Below are 21,559 nucleotides of genomic sequence, written 5' to 3' on the forward strand. Positions count from 1 at the left end.
TTTTACGTGTATAAAAGCTGAGCAAAAACGAGGAAAAGCCCTTTTTTATGTGTTGCCGAGTGTCATTGTGGAATTTGTGGTAAAATTTTACTAACCGTCTTGTGAAACCCCCATCATCCACCCACCTTACGAATTATTTGTAATTTAGGGCTCTCCTGTAGCTTAACTAATTCAATCATAAAAGACATTTGTAAGGGACATAGTTTCTTAAAACATCTTTTTATGCAAAAGGTCTTTGTAATAATCTGATATAGCCAAGATTTAGTAATTGAGAGGAGGCGTATGGCAAGAGAAAATGTGCATAAAAAAGTTCTTTTTGCGCTTTTTTTTATGCACTACGGTATTTCCGTAGTTATTTATCGCATCGCATTATAGACAGTTTTTCACGGATATCAAAATAAAAAAATTATAAGATTCAAACTAGTTTTTATTTTGATATTTGTGGAAAATTGACTGCAACACTATGTTATACATGTGTTTTTCAATATGAATGAGAACCGGTTATAATCCAGCGGATAATAATCGGTTTCATAGCTACATTGGAAAATGGGTTATGAGTGTCCCACCTAGGGTAGATAAGATGTTGCCTAATTTTTCCTGTTTCTAATTGTCAAGGCTAGTAAATGAGATCAGCAAAACATTTGATCATGGGATAAGGGATCTAAAGGGATAAGACAATGGCCGATAAATTGATGTATATCCCCAATGTTGACACACAAAATTACCCATTATTTAGATTAAAATTGTGGTTGAAACGTTTGAACACTCATCTTAATAAAACAACTAGAAATACAGAAAAATCCCTAAAGTTGTTAAGCCAACGAATAAGAAAACGTTAATATAAAACTTTGGGGACCGGTATAATAAGCAGCACATTGTCCCCTTTCTCTGCATAATCATTCACTTTTCATAAAAATAAATTCGAATTGACAATGGCAAAATATATAGGAATAATGGATGTAGAATATACGTGGATATTATGACAGGGGAAAAATTATCGTCAATTTAAGCCCGCTACAAATTTCACTTTATTAGCGAACATGAAATCTTGCGTAAGCTTCAAGTAATTATACAATATGCTATTACATAAAGTAGTAAGGTTATTTTTTGTCTTGAATCTTATGATCTCAATGACCATTGAACAGATTGGATTCTCTATTTTAGGTAAGCTTCATATAGGTCTCGGGATGGTTTTAGGCTATTTTATTTTTATAAAAGTCCGGGTATGTATGGTTTTAAGCTATTTTCCTGCCCTTCCATATATCTTCAAATATTGAGCCCCTGGATGCTAGGGGCGCAGTCGCTAGTATCTAATAATTTAATAAAGTAATTTTATTTTAATTGAGAAAAATAAGTAATTAATCTGCAATATATCTATCCCTGAGTCCATGTGCATGACAAGCAAGAATATTGGCTTATTTTGAGTTGGAAGGTGTTAAAGAGTTATTGAACAAACTAGGAAATCAATTTCAATTTTTGTAAATTCATCATCAAAAAGTTTGGATCATGGAAAGAAAACGAAATAGTGGGTTTTGTCGTATTTTCACAGTAGCTTTTCTACTGTGGATGTCTCTAACCCTGCCTGCAAGCATAGACGTCCAAGGGGGGGGGGGGAAGGTAAAGTGGGGATTACCCCCCCCCCCCCCAATTTTTTTTTATTTTACACCCCCCCTATTTAGAATTTACCCCTACCCAGGGGGTGCCGTAGGCACCCCCAACTATGTAGGAGGGGGTATTTACCCCCCCAAAATAAAAAGTCTCTAACAAAAAAAATCTTTGTGCGCTTCGCGCGCATTATTAATACTAAATATTTAATAAAATTTAAATTACCCCCCCCCCCCCACAATTTTACCCCGGAGGTAAATTTTTTTGGGAAGGTAAACAAAATTTACCTCTGCCAACAGATTTCAGGGGGGGGGGGGTAATTACCCCCCACAAGCAAACTTTACCCCCAGGGTAAAAAAAAATTTTTGGGGGGGGATAAAAAAATTTGTGGCGCGCCATTTTACCCCCCCCCCCAAAAAAAAAAAAACGAATTACCCCCCACAAAAAAAAAGCTTGGACGCCCCTGCCTGCAACGTCTATTTCCTATCCCTGCGGGGCAATTATTAACGTTATTTACCTAACCTAATCTAAAATAAACCTTTTAAAAGCTACTATAAAAATACGACTAAACCCGTTACTTCAATTTCTTTCCATGATCAAAATGTTTAAGTCAAAATAGGTTTAGGAATTAAACCATACATGGTTCAAATTCAACCTTTTTTCTTAATGCAAAAATCGTGTGTGTATGTGAATATGACTAATTACTAATTTCAACCTATATTTTTAGGCTCTAGATTGTAGTTAAATTTTTTTTAAATCATATCTTTGGGTAAAGCTAAGTGAGAAAAAAAACTAAAAAGGTTACAAAATAACAGTGTCCAAACTATAGATGGGTTGATTTTCTTTAAAAACATTTAGGATGTACAATATTTTTTCTCATTATGATTCCGGGTAAAACTTCTAAATCTATATTTTTTTCATTTCAATATTTGATGATTTTTAATTTTCAAAGTTTTTTTTTATTTTCAATTTAGAAGCATGCTTGAAACCTGTGTGTTGGCATTTATAGATTCCAGTAATCCTAGACAGACTAGGTACCAAGTAGATACCCAGTAGATACCCAATACCATCTCTAGTATACAAGCCACCTAGATAGAAAGAATATAGTTATATAGATAGATACCTAGTAGATACCCAATACCATCTCTAGTATACAAGCCACCTAGATAGAAAGAATATAGTTATATAGATAGATACCTAGTAGATACCCAATACCATCTCTAGTATACAAGCCACCTAGATAGAAAGAATATAGTTATATAGATAGATACCTAGTAGATACCCAATACCATCTCTAGTATACAAGCCACCTAGAGAGAAAGACATTTAGATATATAGATATATACCTAGTAGATACTCAATACCATCTCTAGTATACAAGCCACCTAGATAGAAAGAATATAGTTATATAGATATATACCTAGTAGATACTCAATACCATCTCTAGTATACAAGCCACCTAGAAATAAAGACATATAGATATATAGATATCCAGCAGATACTCAATACCATCTTTAGTATACAAGCCACCTAGATAGAAAGACATATAGATATATAGATATCCAGTAGATACTCAATACCATCTCTAGTATACAAGACAACTAGATAGAAAGACATTTAGTTAGATAGATGAACAGTAGATACTCAATAACATCTTTAGTATCCAAGTCCCCTAGATAGAAAGAATATAGTTATATAGATAGATACCTAGTAGATACTCAAGACCATCTCTAGTATCCAAGCCACCTAGAAATAAAGACATATAGATATATAGATATCCAGCAGATACTCAATACCATCTTTAGTATACAAGCCACCTAGATAGAAAGACATATAGATATATAGATATCCAGTAGATACTCAATACCATCTTTAGTATACAAGCCACCTAGATAGAAAGACATATATATATATAGATAGATACCTAGTAGATACCCAATACCATCTCTAGTATACAAGACAACTAGATAGAAAGACATTTAGTTAGATAGATGAACAGTAGATACTCAATAACATCTTTAGTATCCAAGTCCCCTAGATAGAAAGAATATAGTTATATAGATAGATACCTAGTAGATACTCAAGACCATCTCTAGTATCCAAGCCACCTAGATAGAAAGACATATAGATATATAGATATCCAGTAGATACTTAATACCATCTTTAGTAAACAACCCACTAGATAGAAAGACACATAGATGGATAGATATCCAGTAGATACTCAATACCCAACACCATCTCTAGTATACAAGCCACCTAGATAGAAAGACATGTAGTTAGGTAGATGAACAGTAGATACTCAATAACATCTCTAGTATACAAGCCACCTAGATAGAAAGAATATAGTTATATAGGTAGATACCTAGTAGATACCCAATACCATCTCTAGTATACAAGCTACCTAGATAGAAAGACATTTAGTTAGGTAGATGAACAGTAAATACTCAATACCATCTCTAGTATACAAGCCACCTAGATAGAAAGACATTTAGAAATATAGATATCCAGTAGATATTCAATACCATCTCTAGTATACAAGCCACCTAGATAGAAAGAATATAGTTATATAGATAGATACCTAGTAGATACTCAAAACCATCTCTAGTATACAAGCCACCTAGATAGAAACCCATATAGATATATAGATATCCAGTAGATACTCAATACCATCTCTAGTATACAAGCCACCTAGATAGAAAGACATATAGATATATAGATATCCAGTAGATACTCAATACCATCTCTAGTATACAAGCCACCTAGATAGAAAGAATATAGTTATATAGATATATACCTAGTAGATACTCAATACCATCTCTAGTATACAAGCCACCTAGATAGAAAGAACATAGTTATATAGATATATACCTAGTAGATACTCAATACCATCTCTAGTATACAAGCCACCTAGATAGAAAGACATATAGTTAGATAGATGAACAGTAGATACTCAATACCATCTCTAGTATACAAGCCACCTAGATAGAAAGAATATAGTTATATAGATATATACCTAGTAGATACTCAATACCATCTCTAGTATACAAGCCACCTAGATAGAAAGACATATAGTTAGATAGATGAACAGTAGATACTCAATACCATCTCTAGTATACAAGCCACCTAGATAGAAAGACATATAGATATATAGATATCCAGTAGATACTCAATACCATCTCTAGTATACAAGCCACCTAGAGAGAAAGACATTTAGATATATAGATTATAGATATCCAGTAGATACTCAATACATCTAGTATACAAAATAAAAACATATAAACTGAGATATCCTTTAAAATAAAGTAGTAAGGTGTTTTTAGTATGCATCATAGGGTTTCGCTAATTACTGAACCTTTATGGATCTCCTTTACAGTGAAGCATCTCATAGGTCCTGGAAAGGTTTTAAGCTATTGAAAAGAGGGTATCACCAACCCCCCGAAAAAAAATTTCCCCCGCAACTTTTTTTTTTAAATTTTATTCAAAACCAAAATAAAAAATGGGGGAGAGGGTCGAATTCCAGCTTAATCACCTAATGTGCACCTTGAGGCCTCTAGGGGAGTAGCCGCTAGTACACCTAAGATATACAAGAAAAATACTATTACAACATCTAAAGTATTTATATATTATTTAATGACAAAAAAAAAACATTTAAGCCAGATACAAATTACTTTTTAAGCAACAGAAAGGGGTTACAAGAAAGCCATAAAATGAAATGGTCCAGTAATTGTTTCTTTTTGTTGCTTATTGCCCTCTCCCCCCCCCCCCTTCTTACTCAGCCCCTATCCTGTTTAAAATTGCTTCCTTGACATTTTAGTGGTTTATGGTATTAATTCCAAAAGTATATATATACCCTTTAGATGTAGGGATATGTATGTATATTGGATGGGGAAAAAATGATATATATTTTTTAATGCCTTACAATTTACAACTAACTATTAATATCAAAATTAAACTGTAAAGTTCTATCTCTGCAATTAAATTCTATTTGGAAGATGATAGGTTCGAATCTCAGCCCAACACCGTGTCATAACCAAAGAAGTTAAAAGAGGTTCCTTCTGCTGCTATGTCATGTGCTTGACATAAAACGTTAGAGAAGGGGGGGGGGGGCCTTGGCCGGCGCAAATTATAGCCATGCAATTAAAGGGTTGGTTGTCTGAAGGATGTGTGGCCAAAAATATCCTGCACAGGAAGTAAGCAAGATTGGGAATAGTCCCTTTCGTAACATCGCCCCATAAGGGGCAATTCGTCGTATTTTTAAAATGGCTTTTTATAGGTTATTTTAGGTTAGGTTATGTTATATTGGGTTAGGTGATTGCCCCGCAGGGTTAGAGCCCCCCGTAGGGGCGAGAAATAGGAGAAAAACTACTGTGAAAAATACGAAGAATCGCCCCATAAGGTGCGATGTTACGAAAGGGACTATACCCACAATATTTTGTTCAGAGGTGCACTAAAATAAGATCTTGAGGTGAATTTCGTTCTTATAGTTTAAGAAGAATTATGGCTGTTATAACTAAATCAATATATCCCTAGATGTGTGTCATTATAGATCTCAAAAACTGCTAGAAAAGTGCTTACACATTACTTTAAAAATCTTTGCATTTTTATATATTTTTTATCATCCATTTTCTTCTACAAACGTACATAAAATTAGAATAACATAATAGCGAAAGAAAAAGCATGAAGATTAAGTTATTTATCGCATCGTATTACAGACAGTTTTCCCTTGATATTAAAATGAAAAAATAAATAATTAAAACCCCGAGGGCCCGAAAACCAAGGTAACAACAACAATGACGTCATACAATACAAATGACTAATGATAGGTCAGTATACATTTTATGATTGTTTAATTACAATGTATACTGGCCTTTCATTGGTTATTTGTATTGTATGACTTCATTTTATATAGGCATTATAAGTTTCTTCGGTTATTGCTTAACCCAAAAACCCGTGTAGATACAATCTAATATTAACCGTTAAGATATCCTAGTAATTATGTAACTTTTTTTGACTATTAAAGTTTCTGCTAAATATCATATTATGTACAATCATTGTCTAATGCATTTTAAAATCTATATATTTTAAAATTTGAATATGTTTTTACATTTCAGTTAATTAATAAGCATAGCGCTGTTATTGGATAACTTGGTCTATCATAAACTATACAAATATATTTACAGGTAATAATTGAATATAAAAGATGCCTGTCTGTATATAAGTAATGAAAGAATTTTAGGTAATATTTAATAGAAAAACAAAACTACAAGGATTAAAAATTATGTTATAAAAGATATTGGAAAAATCTACTTTTTTTTCATTTTTAGTTGGCATCTTGATGTTTAAAATTGTTATTTTAAAAGCGGCATTTTTGCTTATAAAACCTAAATTTAATCAAAAACTAAATATCCGCGCAGTTTTTCTGCAATACCGCGTTAATTTTCATAATAGAACAATCAATCAATTAATTAATTACCTGAGACAGCCGGCATTCAGTCCTTCCCAGAGTCCGCACACACAAGATCTCGGAAACTGATCATACCTGAAATTAGCATTATCCAAATTAATTATATTTTTAATATCAAAACATTAGACTGTCAATGTAAATCTTCTAAATGTCTTCCTTTATATGTTTAAACGTTTTTAAGTTTGAAAAGCATAATTTCTTATAGATATTTAACTGAAATATTATATCTATAGCTATTTACTGACAATACTGTAAAATTAAATTACAAAATCTTAATCTACATAATATTTAGGATTGTTTTTGACGTGCTATTTTAATTGGTTGGTTCATTAAGTTGAGTTTCCAAACTTTTCAAACACAGGTTATAATCTACAGAGGGGATAATTTTTTGTGTCATCATTGGGGATGTACATCAATTTAACGGTCATTGTCTTATCCCTTTAGATCCATGCTTTATCATATTATTGTAAGATATAAAGTTGAAGTCTAAGATAAATGCAAAAATTTTAAAGTGCATCTTAGACTAACGGATTTTTAAAAAGTGTTTAGAGATTTCAACCAAAAAAGTACATGAAATTGATGAATAGAAATGGATTTATTATTACGTGGATCTTACACCAGATAATTATGTACCATTTTACCCCATCACTTCCCCTTCAACTGGATGAACGAACTGTACCAATAAATGATGCCCATGTTAGCAAGTTAAATTGACGACAATGGCAAGCATAATATTCAAGTATATTCTATGTCCAAATAAATTTAAATCTTTTTAAGGATTCTAAATAATATTCTTTTCAAAAGCAGACATAAATTTTGCAGCTAAAAAAAGTTTCAGAAAACTGCTTTCATATAAGTATTATATATGTACTTTCAGTATATTTTAATAACAATTAAAATATAAAAAAATTTTGAAAAAATGAGTAAACACTTTTTAAAATAACTGATTTAAAGCAAATAAATAAACGAAAAATAATATTCAAATTTTAACAATAACTGATGTTTTACATATGATTGATTTTAATTAATAAATAAAAAGATTTTGTTTTTTGTACTTTTAAATATAAATCAAAGTCATTATTGTTAATATCATTAGACGAAAACATAATACCGTTCTTTGTTAACATATTACCTAAGTATTGCTATTTGGTGCCTTTTCTTAAAGTGCCTATCGAGCACTAAGCCACCATCCAATGAAGGGGGACCTTATTCTGAAGGGCCATAACCTACGGGGCTATAAAGTACCTAATACAACCTAACCGAATCTGACGTATGGTTTTATAATTTTCAATTTAAAAAAAAAAGAATGTTGGAAGGCAGGTCTCGTTAATCCCGTTTGGATGCTATGAAAAAAAATTGCTCGGCTAGGCCCTTTAACTAAGGGAAACCGCCTGTTATTTTATTGACATTGTGACTACAATCTTGATAAAATAACATCACAAAAGTAAAACAGGGATCTAAAGGGATAAGACAATGGCCGATAAAGTGATATACATCCCCAAGGATGACAAACAATATTACTCCTTCTGAAGATTACAAAAAGTGGTTAAAATGAAATGTTTTAACACTAATCTTAATAAACCAATTAATCAAAATTCAGTAAAGTCCCCGGAGTTGTTAAGTCAACAAATAAAACAACCTTATCATAAAACTTTGGGGACTAGTGTAAGAAACAGTCCAATGTCCCCTCCTTCCCTGGATGGTTGGCTATGGTTGGGTGAAGCAACAGCTAAAATTTTTAAGATTAAATTATAAAGAAATCTAATTTTATACCTTCCTTTTCTATTCTTTTCTTTTTATTTCTTTTTATTTTTTATTCTATTTTTTTGTAAGGTTAGTAGCTACTCTATTATTATTTAGTTCTGAGGTTGATTCTTCAAAAAAAAATTAGGGTCAATTAGAGAGGCAAAATTATTTTTGTAAAAAATCCTCCAAAATCACATAAAACTCTACAAAAATTAAACAAAATTTTATGTCTTATAATTTTATTTTTTTTTGTTGATTTTTTATGCGATTTTGGAGGATTTTTCACAAAAATAATTTTGCCTCACTAAGCAACCCTATTTTTTTTTTAAGAATAAACTTCTGATAATTTTAAATAATTGCAAATTTTAACAGTTTTTAATTAAAAAAGCCCTGAATATGAAACAGCTTTGATTGTTTTTATTCTTGTTTTTGTCTAAAATTAATATTGACCTCGTGTGTTAAGAGTCCTTCTATCTTTATATAAAATTGTAAAGTGGAACCAAGCTACCAGGTAAATTCCCTTCTATTACCAGTGGACCAGTTTTAACCCCAGCTTCCCAGTATAGCTTTTTCGTACTTTTAAGCACGAGAAAATTGTCCTATTTATTTTAAAAATCCTATGAAGATTCTCGTAAAAAATCGTAAGCATTACTCCAATTAAACTTGTTGATTTTAGCTTATTTTTTATTCAACCCATTGATTTAAATAATTAATTAAATTGATATTCCTTTGACAACTAGGTATTATGATATTTAAAATCAATGGGTAGGGGGTGGGATGGGATTTAAATTGCTTGTCTCTATGCGATTAAAGGGATTCCAACAACATTTCTTAATAAAAAGAAAAAAACTGAGATTTTATTCCATGACAAAGTTATGTTTCTTCCAAGTTTTCCATCATTTAAAAGAGTTCCTTTCTACAGTTTTGAGTTAAAGTGTACAAACTCGGTTCTTATTATTATCTAACTTAACCTAAAAAAAATATATAATGAAACGAAAAACCCTTACCACTTATTAATCACTTTTATATGGACTTGCACTGAAGCTTTGGGCTGATTATAAAGGCCCAATACAAAATCGGCACAGGGTCCCCGGCCTCTGGTCTGGGCAGAGTTACATATAGTTCATGTCCCCTCTATTCTTTTACTTTAATAATGTAATACACAGTGAATTATTAAAGTACATCAACATTAAAGTTTATACAGTTTTAAGCTTTAAATTTTCAGAGATAAAGAGAGCTATCCAATTCTATAAAGTAAGTTTTTGTGTCTTAAATCAATATGATTGACTGCTTTATTTTAGGGAAGCCTTATATAGGTCATCTGCTAGTTTTAATCTATAACCCCCTAAATTCATGCTGCCCCAAAAGGTGAGGGGCCCCAATTCAAAATGATATCAATATATCTTAAAACTTTGCAGTACAATATAAAATGTCATACTTACTTACTAACGGCCATCTACCCCCAAAGTGTAATATTCTAATTATTTAAATCTTGTAGTTGCTATGCTAATGATAGATAAAATTATCATTGTTATATTTTTTGAAATATTCCAATCCACAATCCTTTTATCTCCCTGTTTGTGGGAATTCCAGAATCCTTGATAATTTGACGTATACACATTATAGCCATAATCATAGAAAAGCAGATTTTTCTAAATGAATTTTGGATGATTTTTTAAAGTTAGATTTTGTCTTACATTTAGGGAAATGGTATTTTTAAGTACTGTTGATGTATATTACATGTGGTATTTGAGTTACATTGATACTTATATTTTAAGGAACTTGTGCCGACTTTCAATTGGGTCTTTGAAAATCATGCAATAGTGTCCAGAATATTAATACAGCCAAGTAGCAGAAAATATTTTGCTAACAGACGACAAAGTTCCTTGGAAAAGGGGGGGATGTAGTTATCTGCATATAGATGTGTTGTATTGGACGTAGTTACTTTTTGTCTCCTTAAAAATAGCTAATCTTTTTTGGAGAAAAAATATTTGTTGTAATGTAAAAATACTATCTTGACATTGTATGAAACAGTTATAATAATATGTGTTGTATTAAAATCAATTACATTCTAGCTAGTTTAATATCGTACCATATCAGCAAGGAGGGAAAGGACAGTGTTCTGTTGGATACACTAGTCCCCAAAGTCTTATGATAACGTTTTCTTATTAGTTGTCTTAACAACCTCGGGAACTTTTATTGAATTTTGATTGGTTGGTTCATTTAGTTCAGTGTCTAAGTGTATCTACCAATAATTGTAACCTACAATATTTGTAATTGTAATTTTGTGTATTATCGTTAATTAATCAGCCATTGTCTTATCCCTTTAGATCCCTGAAACCATATACCAGGCCATGTTAAGAATATCAAAGCTTTTATACAATGTCATAATTGGTTTGTTTTGAGTTATTAAGCCACTTAAATCTGTTAATCAAAAGCTTTTAAACCATAAGCTTAAAGACAGGGGTTTTACGTCTTCCTCAAATTGAAATTAAAAGGACAATAGTCCCCTTCTATTCAAGCCCTCAAAAAGTACATCTCCCCGGAAAACAAAACCTATGCACGCCACTTTTTAACCGATATTTCATTTAAGGTGTTGAATTTGCCTTCTATAAATAGCATAAAACATGACCAAGACCAAAACAAAGCTTCCCAACCCAGCAGGTCTGATTATGAAGGGGTTCTAACCCTGAGGGGTTGTTTTATTTCATGATTTTTCTTTGGCTTCTTCAAAGGGTGACCTACATCCCCCTAATCAAAAAGTCAATATCGTTTAAGGAGCAAAACTAAACCTTTTTTTCAAAAGCATAGACAATAAGGTACATACATACAGACATCCAGCTACTTTTTCTTAATCTGACACATAATTTTTATTTTTATTATACATAATTACTTTTTAAAATATGCTATTAATCATTAAAATTATGAAATTGTTGACACATTTTATATTTTACAACAACTTATGTTGCAAAATTAAACATATTTCTTAATAATAAAACAAGGATGATAACAATCACAGGAAGTGAAAGTGAATTATATAGCTAGAGTTCATATGTTTGGATTGTAAAATTTAGCCTTTTAGATTATAGTAAGTTGCAAAGGAGGATTATAGGGGAATCTTCCAAAGCCAATCTCACATACATATTACACAAGTTAGTATAGTTGTATATTCAAGACGACTATACTGGACTTATTCGAGGAGACCCTTTTCATCTGCTACCAAATCTGCTTTATGTTCCTCTGTATGGACTCGGTTGTGTTTGTATTTCCGACGCTATTAGCCGATTTTAAAGATCCAATACAAAATCGGGACAGAGTTACATATAGCTCGTGCCCCCTCTATTATTTTACTTAAATAGTCAGTCCATTTGTGAGTTATAAAGATAGACAGATCTATAGAGCAAGAAAGATAAATATGTAGAGATTGATATAGAGAAGACTCGCCGGTATTTTTAATTAATAACCTTGCTTCTTGTTATTATTAGGTTGAATAATATATATTATAATATTATATATTATTATATATACTAGCGGCTATTTTAGATTTAAAAAAAAAAATTTTTTTTTGGGGTGGTGCCCCCCCCCCACTCATTTTTATTTTAGTTTCAAAAATTTAAAAAAAAAATTTTGGAGGGGGGGGGGATTTTTCATTTTTTTGGGGGGGGGGGTTGGGGGTGTCCCACCAACCAAGAAAATAGTTATAAACCTTCCCGGGACCTATAAAAAGCTACCCTGTTAAGGAGAACCTGATCGGTTCAGCGGTTAGCGAGATCCTTCGGTACAGACACACAGATACACAGACACACAGACATCCTGTTACTTTAGTATAAGGATTAGGTTGTATGATTAGGAAGAATAATACTGGATGTAGAATATAAGTGGATATTATAACATGGGAAAAATTTTCGTAAATTAAGCTACTAACATGTTACTTGTTTATTGTTAAGAGTTTATCAATCCAGAAGAGAGCAGGGTATAGGGTAAAGGGGCTGAAAGGGGGGAATCGTTATTTTAGCCCGCTGTGTGTTTCACCTTATTTGAGAACATGAAAATCTGATGTAAGATCCAAGTAATAATATATCCATTATAATAGTTAATAACTAACTCAGGGAAATAGGAACAGGGTAATGGACCATTATCTAATCTTTACCCATTTTAGACATCCAGCTGGATTTCAAAACTGTAATATGACGATTTTACTGAGGCTTACGCACGGCTGACGCGCTCTAGAGTTTATTGGAGGCTTGTAATTTATTTAAAACACATTGTCCATTACCTTCCTCCCTGGATTTGAATAATTATAATTATCTAACCAGCTGATTATAATTACTACAAGGAATGGTATCAGACCACATTGTTAATATAATTTACATGCACTATTTCTTTTTTTTGTCATAAGATCACTATAAGTAAACCTTCCCCTCCCCGCCCCGCTTTTCAAAGTAACCAAGAAAAAATTGTTAATAATGCTACGTCTAGCCACTTGGGTGATACTCTCAACTGTATAGCATCGTATTACAGACAATTTTATACAAATAATAAAATATTATCTTAAAATTAACACAAGTTTTGTAAGCTAGGGCCTTCGACCCCTTGGGGATAACAAAACTGATTTTCATCTTGTTTTTTTTTTTTTTTTATCTGCAGAAAGTTATCTATGAACCTAACAGCAACAAAAAAGAGAAGGAAGGGGGAAATGACAAGACAAGACAAGTCTAGTACTCAAAATTTTATTAAAACATTATCTCATTTGTTAGCTGAAAATCTTTTTAAAAAGGTTCCAACCTTTAAAAATAGCAGTGTTTAAACGTTTCAACCAATAATATCAATATATCTAAAGGGCACATTGTTTGGTCCCTTAAGATCTCTGGTATTAGCAAATGAGCTTTAACAAATTATCGCTTTAAAATAATTTTAATTATTATGAAAGTAAGGAAGGGGGGGGGGGCTTTCCACTTTCGGTTACGTTAATACTTTAATTATATTGTCCAATCCCTAGCTAGCCGCACAATAGTTAGCCGCTACTCTTGACAGTTGACAATTAAATTTTCATATAATTAATGTTTAACATATGCTTTAAAGCTTAATCAGGGATTAGGTAAAAGAAGGATAATAGTTATTAATCATATCGTATTAATTATAGACAGCTTTCCGAGGGTATTGAAATGAGAAATTAAAATATTGAAACCTGTTTTGTTAGACCCCGAGTTGCCGAAGGCCCTTGCTAACAAAACTTGTATTGATTTTATGATTTTTTTTTAATATTCCAGGAAAATTGTCTGTAATACGATGCAATGCATGAAATTTTAGTACGACTGAGAACAAATGCTAATCCAACGGATAGCAATCGGTTTCGAAGCCATACTAGAAAGATAAACATACTTCTTTAAATTTTTGCACCAAATTATTGTCCTTTAAAATCTCAAAGAGTAAATGATTTTCCTTGTCGTTATCTTGGCCTTTTAAATGTCAATAGCAAATGAGCAAAAACAGAATAAAATAAATATTTCAAAACAAGGATGACAAACGTTTATAAGAAGGAAAGTTTTTTTTGAATATCTTATGTCAGCAAATTACTAAATATGATATTGCTGCTAGATTCTTTCTGCATATTTTGACATCAATTTTATAAATGATATTTTTGTAGCATTAAACTAGATTTTGAAGTATAATTACTTAGACGATTGTACACAATGTTACATGTGAATTATCTCTATAATCAAGTCTTATAAAACAGTATATCCTTATTTATAATCGAGTAATTTTGCGAAAGATTTCTACTGATTTATGTCGACCATATGGCTTTAATAAAATAAAAGTGGTCATGGTTGATATAATATCGACACATCGGCAATCCTTATAATAAAGAAACAGGATGTTTGTCTGTTTGTGTATCTGTGTGTACCGAAAGATCTCGCTAACCGCTAAACGGATCTGGTTCTCCTTAACAGGGTAGCTTCTCATAGTTCCCGTGTAGGTTTATAACTATTTCTTGGGGGAGGGGACCACCACCCTCCCAAGAGAAATCGACAAAAATAAATCAAATAAAAAACGACGCCCTGCACATTTTTGCAATTTGCTAAAAACATAACTAACACCAGCTGTCGGCGAAAAAAGATATTTTTGGTAAATAGCTGAATTTAAATAGATCGAAAAGAAACAATTTTTACGTGTCCCTAGAGGCCTCTAGGACCGTAGCCGCTAGTATATTGATATACTATAACAATATACACAGGCTTTTCTGATTTTTTTTATTGATAATTCTATAAGTGTTGATGTTTGTTTCTTCGACTGTCTAATTCGTTTAGCTTCGTTTTTATGATTAGAAAAACACTAGAGAGAGAAAGGGTAAAATAACTGTATCTCCCCATCGCAACCGTCTTGTGCAACCTTTTTATTGGGTCATTGAAAATCAACCAATTGTGTCGCTTATATTATTAACACAGCCAAGTAGCAGAAAATTTAGAAGCAGACGAAAGAGGTCCTTAAAAAAGGGAGGGAGGTAGTTGTCTATACATACATCTGCACTATAGATCTGTTTTTCATGGACGTGTTCATCAAAGAAAATAATAGATTAGCCATTTCTTAATATCCTTAAATGTCATAAAAACTTGAATGTCCAAAAGACACATTAATGGTGGATAAAAAGAATACTTTTTTTCAGCAAAGCCAATATACACTTTAATATCTAGGTCTGTATGTCTGTTTACTCAAAAATACTTGATATCTTAAACATAATATTTTTTTGCTTGTCTCAAAATTAGTTTTTATTACAAAAATATTTTTGTTACATACATGTATGTAATTTTGATTTCAATAGCGCAGCCACTTTACAATTCTATAATGTACGTAGGTCTATCCAAATTGCAGTGAGTCTTATGTATAGATTGGCTCCGAAATCCATTGCATTGGATTGAAACCGGTTTTCAGTCATACTAAAAAATAAGTATCGTATCGTATTATAGACAATTTCACAATTTTATTTTACTATGCGCGGAAAGCTGTCGATAGTACGATGCAACAAATAACTATTCTATTCAAGCAATATTTTTATTTCATCTAAAGTGAGCACAGATGTAGTAGCTGCGCCACTACTGGACTAAATTAATCCTTTTTTGTTTTATTTAAGGTAAAAACGCTTCCTGCTAAATAAAAGTAGCAAAAAGTTGTTAAAATATATTTATTTAGTCATGTGAATAATTGTTCGATGGAAAAGAAATATATGAGAGTATTTCATTCATTCAGATCGCGGTTGGTAAGTCCATAATGCCGACTGTCGCGTTATAAAATACTAGCAAATGCGCCCCTAGCATCAAGGGGCTCTTTAATTTTAAGGAATATAGAAGGACAGAAAAAAATAACCTAAAACCATACCTAGACTTATTTAACAGCATAAAATTGCCTAAAAACCATCTCAGGAACTATGAGAAGCTTTTCTGTAAAGGAGAACTAAAACGGTTCAGCGGTAAGCGGGATCCTTCGCTACATACAAAAAAGCTTACTGCTTTGTATAATACTAGCAGCTTTGCCCCTAGACTCTAGGGGCTTTGCCCCATGAGGTAGTTTTTAAAAAAATAAAAAATATAAAAAATTTCTCCCCTCATACTTTCCCCCCCAATTTTTTTTTGAGGGGAAATTTCATTTTTTGGGGGGTTGGGGGTGTCCCACCCCCCAAGAAAATAGCTTAAAACCACCACAGGACCAATAGGAATCTACCCTGAAGAGTAGAATCCGATCGGTTTTGTGGTTATCGAGATCTTAAGCTTCAGACGGACGGACGGACAGACAGACATTAGGGAAGTTGAATCCTAAATTATAGCTTTTTATTTTAGTTCTTGATTTTTTCCTGAGGAAATAACCTTTTTTACGGACCATTTCTCTCGGGTGGGTGGTGGTACCCTCCCCCCAAATAGTTATAAACCTGTCCAGGACCTATGAGAATCTACCCTGTTAAGGAGAACCAGATCGGTCAGCGGTTAGCGAGATTCTTCGGTACAAAAAAAACGGACAAGCTGACAGACAAAAGACAATCAAACATTCTGTTACTTTAAATAATAAGAAATAAATGCTATAGGCAGACGGAAAAATTATGCATGGTATAAATGTACAGAAGACGTACAGACAAACGAACATGCCCTAACTGTATAGTATCTACTTCTGATAAAACCAGGAAAAGATATGTATGATATTATTATTTGATTAATTGTCCAAACTTTCCGGTTCAAAAGTGTAATAAAGATTAATTATTTTTAGTGTAATAAATATAAGGATTACATTACTAACGAGAATTTATAAAGAAGGTGTCCTAACTTTTGTAGTTTTTTTAACCCATTCGTGACGAGCTCCCAAAGTTCAAAGTTTTGATTCACCGGAGTTCAACAAAATAGATTTTTTCAATAATTACTCAACAGAATTGAAAAAGTGAGGTGTCAAATTAAAGATTTTACTATTTTTGTTCATAATGGCAATTTTCTTCTTTTTTGTTGCGTTTTAGTACCTTAAAACCAACTTAATTTTTTTCTAGATTCTATGGGCCATTTTACACTTACTAAAAGCACCGACTAGCTATTTTTAAAAAATCACAAAAGTTAGGGCATGTTCTGTGCCTTAATTGAAAAAAGCAGCCATCGTTCAGTTTCAATAGCTCAAACGAATAGTTAAAGAATGTCCTTTCAGCCGCTCGACTGCTGGTGGTTGTAGGTAAAAGGGGCTGCCGTTTCGGCTAAACAATATACCAAGGACTAATTACTACAAATGGCGGGAATAAGTACAAAAAAATACATTAAAATGTCTGATTAAGGCATAAAAATTTTCAAAAACAAAATATATTTTACTAAATCTTTTTTATGGCATGTTTTAATCTTAAATCATCATAATGCCAACTATTTTTTTGACATGTCATCTGAAGGGCTAATAAAGTCTAATAAATCATTTTTGTGAAAAAGGTTATTTTTTATATATATCAGGAATGTAAGAACTGATAAGACTTTTGTTGATATCAGGGATATAAAAGTAAAAAAAACAATGGCCGATGAATTAATATACTTCCCCAATGATGATACAAAAATCTACCTTTTCTGTAGATTAAAATTACTGGTTGAAATGTTTGAACACTCAACTTAATAAATCAACTAATCAAAATTCAGTAAAAATCTCCAATGTTGTTAAGCCAACCAATAAGAAAACATTATTATAAACTTTGAGGACTAGTGTAATAAACATTGTACCCTCTCTCTCTCCCTGAGTAGATATACAAAAAGGGAAAAGTAGGTTGTGGGTAAAATCCGTAAAGGTTGTGTATTTTAAGTTAAAAACAGTAGTAGAACGATAAAAAAAATTGTCTATAGTTCTTTTCAATAAGAAATACACATACATAGGCGTCCAAGGGGGGGGGTAATGGGGCGATTACCCCCCCCCCCCAAACGATTTTGGGGGTGCCCCCAAATTTTTTTTCATTTTACTCCCCCCATTTAAATTTACCCCTACCCTGGGGGTGCCGTAGGCACCCCCAACCATTTAGGAGGGGTTATTTACCCCCCCCCAAACAATTTTAGGGGGGTAAATACCCCCCCCAAAATAAAAAAATCTCTAATAAAAAAAATTTTTGCGCGCTTCGCGCGCATTTTTAATACTATATATTTAATAAAATTTAAATTACCCCCCCCAAAAATTTTACCCCAGGGGTAAATTTTGGGGGGGTAAACTAAATTTACCCCTGCCAACAGGTTTCAGGGGGGGGTAATTACCCCCCCCAAGCAAATTTTACCCCCGGGGTAAAAACTTTGGGGGGGGGGTAAAAAAATTTGCGGCGCGCTTTGCGCGCCGCTTTACCCCCCCCCCCCCAAAACGTTTTACCACCCCCTTAAAAAAATTTTACCTCCCCCAAAATAAATAGCTTGGACGCCCCTGTACACATATTTAGTAAATATTATCGTTCTACTACTATTTTTAAGCCTTAAAACACACACTTTTACGGATTTTACCCGCAACCTACTTTTCCCTTTTTATTCTAATCTTTATGTTGACCTATCTCTGTATCCCTGCTGTACTGACAATTATCAGGGAGGGGAAGAGTTAATGGTCTGGACATTATTTTTCCCCCAAACATAATGAACTCGTTCTGCAATAAGTTAGTTTAAAAAGTTTGAAGGGATATTATTGAATGTTGTTTTGACGACATTTGGGGTAACTTTTTATCGTACTTTTAGGGAAAAGAGGCATAAATTTATCATTCATTGTCACATTCCTACAATCCCTGAAAATAATATGTCATTGTTGTACTTATTGCAAGTTTGCAACAAACATATATAAATAGTTGCATTCGACCTACAGGAATATAGTGATAAGTAATAGATTAGAGTAAAACACTAGAGGGAGAAGGGTTAAATAACTGTATCTTCCCATCGCAACCGCCATGTGCAACCTTTCTGTTGGGTCATTGAAAATCAACCAATGGTGTAGCTTATATTAACTCCGCCAAGCAGCAGAAAATAATTTAGAAGCAGACGAAAGAGGTCTTTGAAAAAGGAAGAGAGGTAGTTGTCTGTTATATACATCTATACTATAGATCGTTTCATTTAACTAAACACAATTAAGTATAACTTACATTAAAATTACTATCAAATGAGTAGAAAACATTCTTTAAAAGCATGTGATACATATACTATATTCTTCTTGCGTTTTCTGTGTATTATTAATATTATAAAGGTAAAAGTAGAAGGGGTATAATCTATGTGTAATGTAACTCTTCCCTACAAAAGAACATAAATACATTCTCTAGCAAACAAAGATCAAGAGGGTCTTCACCACTTGGGACAGATAGTTGTCTGGATTATACAACAATACTTATACATTTGTATTATTTGCTATTTATATCAAAGAAAAAAAGACTTTAAAGGTCGTCTTATTAAATCTTATATTTCTAGATTATAATATGTAATATGGAACAAATTAATTAGATAAATATTTGTAATTTAATTTATATATTCTAATAACAATGCATAGCTTGAAACTTACCAAGCGTGATATAATGCATAAATAACAAGGACAATTATGTCATAGCTATCGTAGCATTAACAAACGATATCGTAGCAGTAACAAACAATATCGTAGCAGTAACAAACAATATCGTAGCAGTAACAAACAATATCATAGCAGTAACAAACAATATCATAGCAGTAACAAACAATATCATAGCAGTAACAAACAATATCATAGCAGTAACAAACAATATTGTAGCAGTAACAAACAATATCGTAGCAGTAACAAACAATATCGTAGCAGTAACAAACAATATCATAGCAGTAACAAACAATATCAAAGCAGTAACAAACAATATTGTAGCAGTAACAAACAATATCGTAGCAGTAACAAACAATATCGTAGCAGTAACAAACAATATCATAGCAGTAACAAACAATATCGTAGCAGTGACAAACAATATCGTAGCAGTAACAAACAATATCGTAGCAGTAACAAACAATATCGTAGCAAAAACAAACAACATCGTAGCAGTAACAAACAATATCGTAGCAGTAACAAACAATATTGTAGCAGTAACAAACAATATCGTAGCAGTAACAAACAATATCGTAGCAGTAACAAACACTATCGTAGCAGTAAAAAACAATATCGTAGCAGTAACAAACAATATCGTAGCAGTAACAAACAATATCGTAGCAGTAACAAACAATATCGTAGCAGTAACAAACAATATCATAGCAGTAACAAACAATATCGCAGCAATATATTATGTAATCTAACCGGTGAGGGAATGGACAAGAAACTTTAAATTGCATTGATACCTCATTTTTTATAAATTCATTTTCTGATATGATGACTCAAAAACTTTGGTTGCTTGATTGGTTGGTTTAAACTATTTTTTCTCTTCTACCTTTTAATCAATAATTTTAATCTACAGAAGGGGTAATTTGGCTTATCATTGTGGATGTACTATCGTCCATTATCTTATGCCTGAATGTTTTGAAGGGTTTTAACGTTGAACAGCGTTGTTAGTCTGCCAATCAATAAAAGATAAAAATCGTTTTGCTGTTTTTAAATCAGCATAAAACAGTTGTATTAGAGAATAAGTATTAGACAAAATAGCTTACAACCTGTCGATTTTTGATAAGAACATGAACATACCCTCTCTAATTCTATAAACAATTTTCTTTGGGGCTTTTAAGGGCAAATCCCGTACCCCCCCTCCCCCTCCTTACTTTTTTTTTTGTCTACCCCCCCCCCCCTCTAAAATGCTTTTAAATTTGTTGATCTATACGTTTTTAATTCTCTATCTATGGGATAATTGTCAGTGTTTCAAGAGAATGAAGATTGTTTCTACCTCCTGACTGTAAAACAAGGAAGTATTTAATGAATCATGTTTAATAATCGGAATGCTTATACACTTTAATGTTTAGTTTACACGGTAAAAAATCAGGTATTTATAGGGATAAGACAATGGCAGATGAATTAATGTACATCCCCAATGATGATACACAAAATAACATCTTCTGTAGATTAAATTTAGTGGTTAAAACTTTGGACACTCAACTGTATGAACCAACCAATCAAAATTCGATGTCCCCATAGTTGTTAAGGCAACCTATAAGAAAACTAGTGAAATAACAGTCCATTGTCCCTTCTCATTTTGGTAAAAATATTATTATTATATAAGCTTTCTACAAATCATATTAATTTTTGTTCTTTCTCATAAAAAAATCTTCCCAGTATATTAAAAGGGATAAT

The 21,559-nt window shown here is 32.3% G+C and overlaps 1 protein-coding gene across 1 annotated transcript in view; it reads right to left on the reverse strand.

The window, feature by feature from the left end:
- Positions 1 to 21,559, reverse strand: part of LOC145333207 (uncharacterized) — a 115,675-nt gene that overhangs the window by 71,113 nt on the left and 23,003 nt on the right. Inside the window, exons 2-3 of the mRNA XM_080178353.1 lie at positions 7,079 to 7,144; positions 2,595 to 2,693 (exon numbers count right to left, since the gene is read on the reverse strand). Of these exons, the coding sequence (XP_080034479.1) occupies positions 2,595 to 2,675 (81 nt within the window). The 5' untranslated portion in view covers positions 2,676 to 2,693; positions 7,079 to 7,144. The remainder of the gene's footprint in view (positions 1 to 2,594; positions 2,694 to 7,078; positions 7,145 to 21,559) is intronic.

This window comes from Acartia tonsa, chromosome 12, assembly GCF_053477335.1.
Source record: "Acartia tonsa isolate MP-2025a chromosome 12, ASM5347733v1, whole genome shotgun sequence".
NCBI classification, from domain to species: domain Eukaryota; kingdom Metazoa; phylum Arthropoda; class Copepoda; order Calanoida; family Acartiidae; genus Acartia; species Acartia tonsa.